The sequence below is a fragment of the Hylobates moloch genome, unplaced genomic scaffold (assembly GCF_009828535.3).
Source record: "Hylobates moloch isolate HMO894 unplaced genomic scaffold, HMol_V3 SCAFFOLD_3, whole genome shotgun sequence".
Classification (NCBI taxonomy): domain Eukaryota; kingdom Metazoa; phylum Chordata; class Mammalia; order Primates; family Hylobatidae; genus Hylobates; species Hylobates moloch.
In genome coordinates, this window is record NW_026652278.1 from 7,785,877 (window position 1) to 7,799,691 (window position 13,815).

At 40.4% G+C, this 13,815-nt stretch overlaps 1 protein-coding gene across 2 annotated transcripts in view; it reads left to right on the forward strand.

Annotated features, from left to right (window-relative positions):
- Positions 1–5: 5 nt before the first annotated feature.
- The window catches only part of TEX36 (testis expressed 36), a 101,445-nt gene continuing 87,635 nt past the window's right edge, over positions 6–13,815 (forward strand). For both annotated transcript variants that reach the window (XM_032175490.1, XM_032175482.2), the window contains exon 1: positions 6–230. In XM_032175490.1, coding sequence (XP_032031381.1) covers positions 117–230 — 114 coding nt within the window. In that variant the 5' untranslated portion in view covers positions 6–116. The remainder of the gene's footprint in view (positions 231–13,815) is intronic.

Consider the following 13,815-nt stretch of genomic DNA (forward strand, 5'->3'; position numbering starts at 1 on the left):
TGGGCACCCACACCTTCCCATCCTGGAAGAGGCTGAGAAGTAAAGATCAGGAACAAGGAGGAGGAGCAGCTTCCTAGATGTGTAGAACTTATGAAGTTTAGGAAGCAGCTTCCCAGATGTGTAGAGCTTATGGAGAGGTGAGGGAGCCAACCTCAGCCACATTCAGCTTCCTGGAGAGAATGACCAAAGGGCAACGCTTCAACCCACCTTCAAACAAGGATGGGAGATGGGTAAGGAAGATGGTGGCCCCTGGTGCCTTTTTCATGCCACGTGGGTGTGGTCAACGGTCTGAGGAGTTCCGATCCTGCTTCTGCTATTACTGAAGCATGACCTTTGACAAATCACTTCACTTTACTCAACCTCAGTTTCTTCATCTGTGAAATGGGAATCCCCTAACACTCTTGCGAAGATTGAATGAAATAATGCATGTAAAATGCTCAGCACACTGGAACCTTGTGAATGTCTACTAAGCAGTCATTCCTGCTCTACTTTTTCTTTCTTCCTTAACATCTATTTTCTAACATACTACAGAACTTATTCTCTTACCTATGTTATTTTTCTCCCCTTGCTAGAATATAAGCTCCATGGAGCTGGGATTTTTGTCTATTTTATTCACTGGTGTATCCCCAGTGCCTAGAACAGGATCTGGAGCATAGGAGGCACTCAATACATATTTGTTGAAGTAATTATATTGTACTAGAAACCTCTAAACAAATTCTTGTTTGTTGCTTCCAAATCCAATTCCTTTAGCCCCTCCAGCCTATGAAATGAGAAGAGTCCAGGAATGCATCAATTACTCATCTTCATCACTTGAAAACTTTCCCTTTCCAGCTTCACACTCTCCCCCAACCCTTGCTCCTCTGATGTCACTTACAGAGCCTGTGGGATTTGTCACCCTTCTACCATCTTCAAGAAACATTTGGGTCACTCCTAAGTGTGAGGTCTTGGCCTTGTTGGCCAAGCACTTCTCTCCTTTGCGCTTAAACATGTATATTTCATGGCTGACAAGACTTTCCCATTTCCAATTTCTTCAATTCATTCACAAAAAGAATGTTAAGGGGAAATCACAGCAGTAGACTCGCAATGAGAGACATAATCAGAGAAAAACCTGATGTCGACCTCTTTTACGGTAGCAATAGGTAAAAAATTGTTAAAATTTTAAGTTGTTTCAAAGAAAAACAGAAAAAACTTCAGCAAATTTGGGTCTGAAGGCTTTAAAAAACTGATCTACCCACTTGGATACAACCTTGGCTAAGCAGCTTAGTCTTTCTAAGTCTCAGTTTCTTTGTCTGTAAAATGGGAGCATAATGTACCAAGGGTAGAAGACCATGGTGGGGGATTCATGATTCATTAACAAGTGCTCAGTACAATGAGTGAGCACATAGAAACCGCTTAACATATATACACTTTGTATATATGTGTACATATATGTGTATACACACAAACGTATACCTTGGTTCATTCCACAAAAATGTAAAGCATGGAAAATGTATACAGTAAAATAATACAGTATAAATCAAATAGAAAGTTATAACCAATTTTATAAAGAGAAGTTTAGAAGGAGAAGAGGCTGAGTCTGAGAACACATATAACATAGATATAATATTAGGTATATTTCTAGGATTATATGGTAGATATTTGGGCACCACATTTGACTCTGAGTTCCCTGGCAGCCAAAGTAAAATGGGAACTAATGTCAACTCCATAAAGCTAAGTTCCCATGAAGAGAAAAATGTAAGTCGGTCAGACTAAGCAACTTCCCCTCTAGCTGTTACTTATGTATCAGTTAGAATTGTTAGCCTGAATTTTATAAAAGGCTGACTAAAGTGACTACAGTGTCTTAACCAAATAGGGATTTATATTTCTTAAGTAACAATGAAACCTAGAAGTTGGCCATCCCAGGCTGGTACAGCTGCTCAAGGGAGTCATCAGCAGCTCCCTTTTCAGCATTCTGTTTTGCCATCCTTAGTGTGGGGTGACTCCGGCTCCAAAGGGTGAGTCCACAACTCAGGCAGGAAAATAAGAGGAAGGTCAAAGGATGAAAAGATGGAAGGCATCTGTCACCTAAGTCTGCCCCTTTTTATCAGGAAAACGATACTTTCCTGCCTTCCCTGGAGCCTGCTTCCTAGACCTCTGCTTCCATCTCACTGTGTCACATGGCCAATTTAGCTGCAAGGGAGTCTGAGGACGTGTTTTTTTTTTTTTTCAACCAACCACATGGCTGCTCTGAATGAAGAACTTGAATTCTGTAGTAAGGGGGAAAGTGAGAATCAACATTTCATAGGTAGAAATCTTGTTTCATCCTTCTATCAAGAGCCCAGAAACAGCCCAGTCCCTGGGTTTTAGGGAGAAAGGCACTGTTCCCCAAAGCTTGGCTTGAGCCTTGGGCAAAAATCCTTTCTGCTGTCAGCACCTAAGAGCATAAAAAGAATAGTGCTGATCATGAAGTTTCCCAAGGTAACTTGTAGACGAGGAGGGAAAAATTAAATTGTTGGCTTTGAGTCAGCAGCAGCCCATTTGGGAGGACGGTAATTGCCACATTAGAGGTGACAGTCATTTTGCAGTTGACCTTGCTGGTTGTAATCTAGCTATTGCCAGGTAGGAAAGACTTTTTCCACATGCTTGCCCCTTCCTATTTAATATTTCAGTCACTGAGTGATTGAACGCAGCAAAAATTTCACTGCCAACTAGTTAAAAAGCCATATTTCACGGTTACAATATCTAACAGAAGGGTTTATTTCACAGCTATCATGTTATAGCCATTAAATATATATTTTAAAAGAGTGAAATTAAAATGCTAGAGCCATTTTTTTTTTACAGTGATTTAGTTTACAGACTTGCTGAATACAAATGAACCCAAGTCAGTTGTCATTTAACTGGTGAGAGACATCATTCTTTATGTTAGAACAGCCTCCCCCCAACCCTCAGCCTGATTTTCCACAGCTTCCCTGAGAGAAGTGTTGACTCAGTCAAACTGGAGGAAGGGTGAAGGAAAAGATTTGGAGTCCGAAGGCCATTTGTATTATTTATATTTACCTTTAAAAATGTTTCTTTGGAAATATTTTAAAAATAGAAGATAGAATGAATAAGAAAGATATAGGTTGACTTTGAACACATTTCTAGAATATCTTGTTAAGAGAGGAAAGCAAGGTGCAAAGCGGTATGTATGATATAATCTGATTTTTGTAAAGCAGTGTAAGTCTTCTCACAGGTATAGGTGTTTGTATGTGATCATACGAGTGCTTGGTTGTTAATGTTGTTATCTGGGGTTGGGGGGTGTGACAGGAAGCAGAGGAGAAAGCAACCAAATCTACCGTAAAATAATAAGGTAGGGGAGGGGCGTCAAGATGGCTGACTAGAAGCATTGCGTGCCCGCCTCCCCCACTTAGAAGAACCAAAATAGTGTACAGGCAGTCACACTTCGAATATGTTATCCAAGAGAGAAAGCTGGAATTCAACAGAGAAGTGACAGGAAACACCGTACGTGGGGAAAGAGAAGGGAAAAAGGCAGCCTGCTGGGCCGGGATCGGCTGGGAGCCAGGAGTGACTTCCCAACATGGGGAAAGGGTAAGTGGGTAAGTGAGAGACTTCCGGCAGCCCACATGCCCACTGTAGAAATGTGTAACTCTGGCCATGGAGAACTTCTCGACCCTTCCATCCCTGAAACTAACATAGAGAGTCTCCTGGAGACTGCGGGATGGAACTCCTCTAGGGAGGAAGGTCGTGCTGGGTTCCCTTCTGAGACCCAAGCTGCTATAGCAAGGTGCCATTTTCAAACCTAGCTTTTGGCAGACTGCACGCTGTCCTGGGGCCCAGCAGCATCTGGACTGAGGCATTATGGAAACTTGGGCTGTTGCTACTGGGACTGAGGAGTGAGCTGAGAGCACCTCCACAGTTGAGGCTAAGAAGCAAGTGAGGCACAGGCTGCAGCTGCAGCTGCTGGTGCTGGAAAGTGAGCACTGCCAGGAGACTGGGTTGTGAGTGAGGCACAAATTGACACTGGAACTAAGTTGTCAGCTTGGTTGGGGGGGTGCTCCTGTAGCCAGAGCCAAGGAGGGCGAGCTAGGCATGGGCTACTGCTGCCAAGGTTGGAGGGCAAACCCTGGCAGGACTGGAGCATGAGAGGGATGTGTGTTCCCCGTGCACCAGCCCAGGCTGTAGCCACCAAAGACAACCCCTCCCTCCAGTGACAGGGCCTCAGCACAGCTGCTACCACCTCTCAGCCGAGCACTCCACCTGGGGCCTGCTCCAGCTCATGATGGCTGGTGCCTGCTCCTCTTCCATGACAGAACAGATAGCCTTGCATCCTTGGGCTTGCCCAGCCCATCCACCACTTAGAGTACACTCCTCCCAGGGAACTCAGATTGGGCCTAAACTCCTGGCCACTACCGTCTCAGCTGGCCACTATGTGCAAGCACTCACCTGCTGTCCTAGAGACTGGCCTGCCCAGCCCATCGCAACCACTGCCAACATGAATGCACACCACTCAGAACCCAAAAAATCATCCTGCCACTGCCACTGCCATCACCCATGCCACACCAGCTGCCTAGGGGCCTGAGAACCCACCCACCTGCCTAGTTCACTGCTGCCACTACTGGTATCCAAGCAAGCCACCTGGAGGCCCAAGAATTGGCTCACCAGGAACTGCCAAAACAGATACCAGCTTATACTACTCTGAGGCACAAAGATAGACATGCTCAGCCAGCTGCTGCCACCACTGGGGCCTGAAGACTGACCTACCTGGCATCCCAGTCCCCAGCACAACTTCATCACAGCCTCTACTCTTAACCACACCCTAACCCACTGAGGAAATCACAGGTACCACTAATTGTGGTTACAGACAAAGAAATCATATAAAGCCTGCATAACTACAAGGAAATACACTTCCAAGAGACAAAATAATTCACCAGCAATAGATCTTAATCAAAAATAAACTTCCCAAATCCCAGATAAAGAATTGAAAATATTCATTTTAGGGGCTGAGTGCAGTGGCTCATGCCTACAATCCCAGCACTTTGGGAGGCCAAGGTGGGCAGATTACTTGAGGTCAGGAGTTCAAGACCAGCCTGGCCAACATAGTGAAACCCCATCTCTACTAACAATACAAAAATTAGCTGGGCATGATGGTGCTTGCCTGTAATCCCAGATACTTGGGAGGCCGAGGCAGGAGGATCAATGGAGTCCGGGTGGTGGAGGTTGCAGTGAGCCAAGATTGCACCACTGCGCTTCAGCCTAGGCAATAGAGTGAGACTCTGTCTCAAAATAAAAAAGGAAAAAAAATTCATTTTAAAGAAGCTCAGTGAGATACAAGAGAATTCTGAAAAATAATACAAATAAGTCAGATAGATAGTTCAGGATATGAATGAGAAATTTGCCAAGGAGATAGATATTTAGATAAAGAAAGAACCAAATAGAAATTCTGAAATTGAAGAACTCATGGAAGGAAATACAAAATACATTTGAAAGTCTCAACAATAGACTTGATCGGGCAGAAAAATCTCAGAACTTGATCTCAGGTTTTTTGAAATAATCCAGTCAGACAAAAATAAATAAAAAAGAATTGAAAAGTATGAGCAAACTCTTTGTTACATTTTGGATAACATAAAGTGATCAAACATTTAAGTTATCAGGGTCCTCCAGAGAAAAGAGACAAAGAAAGGATTAGAAAACCTATTTAACACAATAATAGATAAAAACTTCCTAAGTCCAGAAAGAGATTTAGACATTCTGGCACAAGAAATTCAACAGTCCCCCAGCAGATATGACACAAAAAGGTCTTCTGCATGAAACATTATAGTCAGACTATCTAAAGTCAAAGATAAAGAGCAAATTTTTTAAAAAGCAAGGGAAAAGAATTAGTCATCAATAAAGGAAACTCCATCAGACTAACATTAGGTTTCTCAGCAGAAACCTTACAGGTCATAAGACAACGGGATGGTATATTCGAAATGCTGAAAGAAAAAAACTGCCAGTCAAGAATGCTATTTCCAGCAAAATTCTCCTTTACAACTGAAGGAGAAATACAATCTTTCCCAGACAAGCAAATGCTGAGAGAAGGACTTTTTTTTACCACTGGATTGACCTTTTCAGAAATGCCCAAGGGATCCCTGGAAGTGAAAGGACAATATTTACCATCATAAAAACATACAAAAGTATAAAACTCACTCGTAAAACAATCACACAAAGGAGCAAGAGAAAGGATTCAAACTGCACCACTACAGAAATCTACCGAATCACAATGACAATCAGTAAGATAAAAAGAAAGGAAGAAAGAAGATATAAACAAGAAAACAATTAAATAATATGATAGGAACAAAGCCTCACATATCAATAATAACTTTGAACATAAACATTAAATTACCCACTTAAAAGATATAGAATGGCTGGCTGAATGGAATTAAAAAAAAAACATGATACAACTATATGTTACTTACAAGAAACTCACTTTACCAGTAAAGACATAGAGATAGACTGAAAATAAAGTCATGATAAAAAAAAAAGTGGCACATATAAGCCATGGAATACTATGCTGCCATAAAAAATGATGAGTTCATGTCGTTTGTAGGGACATGGATGAAGCTGGAAACCATCATTCTCAGCAAACTATCACAAGGACAAAAAACCAAACATTGCATGTTCTCACTCATAGGTGGGAATTGAACAATGGGGACACATGGACACAGGAAGGGGAACGTCACACACCGGGGCCTGTTGTGGGGTGGGGGGATGGGGGAGGGATAGCATTTGGAGATATACCTAATGTTAAATGACGAGTTACTGGGTGCAGCACACCAACATGGCACATGTATACATATGTAACTGACCTGCACGTTGTGCACATGTACCCTAAAACTTAAAGTATAATAATAAAAAAAAGATATTCCATGCAAATGGAAAATGAAAGTGCACAGGGATAGCTGTACTTAGATAAAACAGTCTGTAAGTCAAGAACAGTAAAAAAAAAAAAAAAATACAAAGAAGGTCATTATATAATGATAAATGGATCAATCCAGCAAGAGGATATAACACTTCTAAATATATGACTATCCAACACTGGAGCACACAGATTCATAAGGCAAATATGATTAGATCCAAAGAGACAGACTGCAATGCAATAATAGTGGAGGTCTTCAATTCCCTACTCCCAGCATTAGACAGGTAATCTACACAGAAAGTCAACAAAGAAACACTGGATTTAAACTGAACTTTAAGCCAAATGAACCCAACAGACATTTACAGTTCATTCTATCAAACAACTGGAGAATATACATTCTTTTCATAGCATATGGACCCAGGTGAATAGGGTCTGGAACGGGCCCCCAGCAAACTGCAGCAGTCCTATGGAAGATGGTCCTGATTGTTAAAGGAAAGACGAACAGAATGCAACAACAACAATAGCATCAATGAAAAAGTCCCCATTAAAAATTCCATCCAAAGGTCAGCAGCCTCAAAGATTGAAGCTAGAAAAACTCACAAAAATGAGAAAGAATTAATGAAAAAATGCTGAAAACTCAAAAATCAGAGTGCCTTTTCTCTTCTAAATGATCGCAACACTTCTCCAGCAAGGGCACAGAATTGGGCAGAAGCTGAGATGGATGAATTCATAGAAGTAGGCATCAGAAGGTGAGTAATAACAGACTTCACTGAGCTAAAGGAGCATGTTCTAACTGAATGCAAAGAAGCTAAGAACCATGACAAAACATTACAGGAGCTGTTAATCAGAATAACCAGTTTAGAGAGGAACATAAATGACCTGATGGAACTGAAAAACTCAACATGAAAACGTCACAATGCAACCACAAGTATCAATTACTAAATAGACCAAGAAGAGGAAAGAATTTCAGAGCTTGAAGACTGTCTTGCTGAAATAAGACAGGCAGACAAGAATAGAGAAAAAAGAATGAAAAGGAATGAAAAAAACCTCTGAGAAATATGGGATTATGTAAAAAGACCGAGCCTATGACTGATTGGGGTACTTGAAAGAGACAGAGAGAACAGAACCAAGTTGGAAAACATACTTCAGGATATCATCCAGAACTTCCCCAACCTAAAAAGACAGGTCAACATTCAAATTCAGGAAGCCCAGAGAGCCCCAGTAAGATATTCCACAAGAAGATCAACCCCAAGACACATAATCATCAGATTCTCCAATGTGGAAATGAAGGAAAAAATGTTAAGGGCAGCCAGAAAGAAAGGCCAGGTCACTTACAAATGGAAGCCCATCAGACTAAGAGCAGATCTTTCAGCAGAAACCCTACAAGCCAGAAGAGACTGGGGGTCAATATTCAACTTTTTTTTTTTTTTTTTTGAGACAGAGTCTCTCTGTTGTCACCCAGGCTGGAGTGCAATAGTGTAATCTTGGCTCACCGCCACCTCCACCTCCTGGGTTCAGTTGATTCCCCTGCCTCAGCGTCCTGAGTAGCTGGGATTACAGGCACCTGACACCACGTCCAGCTAATTTTGTATTTATAGTAGAGACAGAGTTTCACCATGTTGACCAGGCTGGTCTTGAACTCCTGACCTCAGGTGATCAGCCCACCTTGGCCTTCCAAAGTGCTGGGATTACAGGCATAAGCCACTGTGCCCATCCTCAACATTCTTAAAGCAAAAAAATTCCAACTCAGAATTTCATATCTGGCTAAACTAAACTTCATAAGTGAAGGAAAAATAAAATCCTTTTCAGACAAGCAAATGCTGAGGGAATTCACCACCACCAGGCCTACCTTGCAAGAGCTCCTGAAGGAAGCACTAAATATGGAAAGAAAAACCATTACCAGCCACTGAAGTACAAAGACAAATGACACTATGAAGCAATTACATCAACAAGTCTGCAAAAACAACCAGCTAGCATCATGATGACAGGATCATATTCATAGATAACATTAACCTTAAGTGTAAATGGGCTAAATGCCTCAATTAAAAGACACAGAATGGAAAGCTGGATAAAGAGTCAAGATCCATTGCTGTGCTGTATTCGAGAGACCCATCTCATGTGCAAAGACACACAGAGCCTCAAAATAAAGGGATGAAGGAAAATTTACCAAACAAATGGAAATCAGAAAAAAACAGGGGGTGTGATCCTAGTTTCTGGACAAAGCAGACTTTAAACCAACAAAGATCAGAAAAGACAAAGAAGGGCATTAAATAATGGTAAAGGGATCAATTCAACAAGAAGAGCTATCCTAAATATATACACACCCAATACAGGAGCACTAAGATTCATAAAACAAGTTCTTAGAGACCTACAGAGAGACTTAGACTCCCACACAATAATAGTGGGAGACTTTAACACCCCACTGTCAATATTAGATCATTGAGACAGAAAATTAACAAGAATATTGAAGACTCAAACTCAGCTCTGGATCAAGGGGACCTAATAGATACCTACAGAAGTCTCCACCCCAAAACAACAGAATATACATTCTTCTTGGTGCCACATGGCATTTACTCTAAAACTGATCAGATGACGGGAAGTAAAACACTCCTCAGCAAATGCAAAAGAATTGAAATAATAACAAACTGTCTTTCAGACCACAGTGCAGTCAAATTATAACTCGATATTAAGAAACTCACCCAAAACCACACAACTACATGGAATTTGAATAAACTGCTCTTGAATGACTCCTGGAAAAATAATGAAATTAAGGCAGAAATCAAGTAGTTATTTCACATCAATGAGAACAAAGAGACAATGTACCAGAATCTCTGGAACATAGCTAAAGCAGTGTTAAGAAGGAAATTTATAGCACCAAATGCCCACATCAAAAAGCTAGAAAGATCTCAAATTGACACCCTAACATCACAACTAAAAGAACTAGAGAACTAAGAGCAAATGAACCCCAAAGCTAGCAGAAGACAAGAAATAAACAAGATCAGAGCAAAACTGAAGGAGATAGAGATACAAAAAAAGTTTCAAAAAAATAAATGAATCCAGGAGGTGGTTTTTTTGAAAAAAATTAATAAAGTAGACCACTAGCTAGCTAGACTAATAAAGAAGAAAACAGAGAAGAATCAAATAGACACAATGAAAAATGATAAAGGGGATATGACCACTGACCCCACAGAAATATAATCAACCATCAGAGGATATTATAAACACCTCTATGCAAATAAACTAGAAAATCTAGAAGAAAAGGATAAATTCCTGGACACATACACTCTCCCAACACTAAATCAGGAAGAAGTTGAATCCCTGAATAGATCAATAACAGTTCTGAAATTGAGGCAGTAATTAATAGCCTACCAACCAAACAAAGCTCAGGACCAGATGGATTTAAAGCTGAATTCTACCAGAGGTACAAAAAAGAGCTGGTATCAGTTCTCCTGAAACTATTCCAAACAATTGAAAAGGAGGTATTTCCTCCTAACTCATTTTATGAGGCCAGAATCATTGTGATACCAAAACCTGGCAGAGATACAATAAAAAAAAGAAAACTTAAAGCCAATATCCATGATGAACATCGATGCAAACATGCTCAATAAAATACTGGCAAACTGAATCCAGCAGCACATCAAAAAGCTTATCCACCATGATCAAGTCAGCTTCATCCCCAGGATGCAAGGCTGGTTCAATGTATGCAAATCAATAAATGTAATTCATCACATGAACAGAACTAAAGACAAAAACCACATGATTATCTCAATAGACACAGAAAAGACCTTTAATAAAATTCAACATCCCTTCATGTTAAAAACTCAATACACTAGGTACTGATGGAACATACCTCAAAATTATAAGAGCCACTTATGACGAACCCACAGTGAATGTCATACTGCATGGGCAAAAGCTGGAAGCATTCCCCTTGAAAACCAGCACAAGACAAGGATGCCCCTTCTCTCCATTCCTATTCAACCTGGTATTTGGAAGTTCTGGACAGGGTAGTCAGGCAAGAGAAAGAAATGAAGTGTATTCAAATAGGAAGAGAGGAAGTCAAACTCTGTTTGCAGATGACATGATCCCATATCTAGAAAACCCTATAATCTCAGAACAAAACTGGAGGCATCATGCTACCCGACTTCAAACTATACTACAAGGCTAGAGTAACCAAAACAGCATGATACTAGTACAAAAATAGACACATAGACCAATGGAACAAAAAAGATAACTCAGAAATAAGACTGCACATCTACAACCACCTGATCTTCAACAAACCTGAAAAAAAACAAGCAATGGGAAAAGGATTCCCTATTTAATAAATGGTGCTGGGAGAATTGGCTAGTAATATGCAGAAAACTGAAACTGGACCCCTTCCTTATGCAACAATTAACTCAAGATGGATTAAAGACTGAAATGTAAACCCCAAACCTGTAAAAACCCTAGAAGAAAATCTAGGCAATACCATTCAGGACATAGGAAAGGGCAAACAAATATTACATGATTAAAATGTCAAAAGCAATTGCAACAAAAGCAAAAATTGACAAATGATATCCAATTAAACTAAAGTGCTTCTGCACAGCAAAATAAACTATCAGCAGAATGAACAGGCAACCTACAGAATGAGAGAAATTTTTTGCAATCTATCCATCTGATAAAGGTCTAATAACCAGAATCTGCAAGGAACTTAAACAAATTTACAAGAAAAAAAACCATTAAAAAGTGGGCAAAGGACATAACAGATACTTCTCAAAAGAAGACATTTATACGGCCAAGAAACATATGAAAAACAGCTCAGCATCACTGATCATTAGAGAAATGCAAATCAAAACCACAATGAGATACCATCTGATGCCAGTCAGAATGGCAATTATTAAAAAGTCAAGAAACAACAGATGCCAGTGAGGCTATGGAGAAATAAGAAAGCTTTTACACTGTTGGTGGGAGTGTAAATTAGTTCAACCATTGTGGAAGACAGTGGATGATTCCTCAAAGACCTAGAACCAGAAATACCATTTGATCCGGCAATTCTGTTACTGGGTATATACCCAAAGGGATAGAAATCATTCTATTATAAAGATACATGCATGCGTATGTTCTTGCAGCACTATTCACAATAGTAAAGACATGGAGTCAACCCACACGTCCATCAATGATAGACTGGATAAAGAAAATGTACGTGTACATCGTGGAATATTATGCAGCCATAAAAAGGAATGAGATCATGTCTTTTGCAGGGACCTGGATGGAGCTGGAGGCCATTATCTTCAGCAAACTAACACAGGAACAGAAAACCGAACACTAACATGTTCTCACTTATAAATGGGAGCTGAACAATGAGAACACATGGACACAGGGAAGGAAACAACACACACTGGGGCCTGTTATGGCGGGGGGAGAGGGAGAGCATCAGGAAAAATAGCTAATGCACGCAGGGCTTAATACCTAGGTGATGGGTTGATACGTGCAGCAAACCACCATGGCACACGTTTACCTATGTAACAAGCCTGCCTGTCCTGCACTTGTATCCTGGAACTTAAAATAAAATTAAATAAATTTTAAAAAGATAAAAATTAAAAAAATTCTTAAAAACAAATGAAAATGGAAACTCTACATACCCAAACCTTTGTGATACAGCAAAAGCAAGGAATTTTTTTTTTTTTTTTTTTTTTTTTTTTGAGGCAGAGTTCACTCTTGTTGCCCAGGCTGGAGTGCAATGGCATGATCTTGGCTCACTGCAACCTCTGCCTCCTAGGTTCACGTGATACTCCTGCCTCAGCCTCCCAAGTAGCTGGGATTACAGGTGCCTGCCACCATGCCCAGCTAAGTTTTAGTATTTATTTTATTTATTTATTTATTTTTGAGATGGAGTCTCACCCTGTTGCCAGGCTGGAGTGCAGTGGTGCAATCTCTGCTCACTGCAACCTCCGCCTCCCGGGTTCAAGCAATTCTCCTGACTCAGCCTCTTGAGTAGCTGGGACTACAGGCATGCTCCACCACACCCAGCTAATTTTTGTATTTTTAGTAGAGACGGGGTTTCACCATATTGGCCAAGATGGTGTCGATTTCTTGACCTCGTGATCCACCTGCCTCGGCCTCCCAAAGTGTTGGGATTACAGGCATGGGCCACTGCACCTGGCAACTTTTGTATTTTCAGTAGAGATGGGGTTTCACCATGTTGGCCAGGCTGGTCTTGAACTCCTGACCTCAGGTGATCCACCTGCCTCAGCCTCCCAAAGTGCTGGGATTACAGGAGTAAGCCACCATGCCCGGCCAAGCAGAGGAAAATTTATAGCAATAAATACCTATATCAAAAATGGTAGAAAGATTACATAAATTAAGTATCAACAATGCACCCCAAGGAACTAGAAAAGCAAAAATAAACCAAACCCAACATTAGCAGAAGAAAAGAAATAATAAAGACCAGAGCCAGAACTAAATGAAATAGAGACTAAAAGAAAATACAAAGGATCAATGAAATTAAAAGTCGATTCTTTAAAAAAGAAAAACAAAATTGATAAACTCCTTGCTAGACTAGCCACAAAAGAGAAAACCCAAATAAACAAAATCAGAAATGAAAGAGGAGACATTACAAGTAAGACCACAGAAATATAAAAGATCATTGGAGACTACTGTGAACAACTATATGCTCACAAACTGGGAAACCCAGAGGAAATAAATAAATTCCTGAAAACATGCAACCTACCAAGATTGAATCAGGAAGGAATGAAAATCTGAACAGAGCAATACTGAATAGTGAGACTGAATTAGTAATTTAAAAAAAAAAAAATCTCCCAACAAAGAAAAGTCCAGAACTGGTTGGATTCACAGCTGAATTTTACCAAACAAAACCCAAATACCAATTGTCTTGAAACTATTTCAAAATATTAAAGAGGAGGGAATTCTCCCTAATTCATTCTATGAGGCCAACTAGCATCACA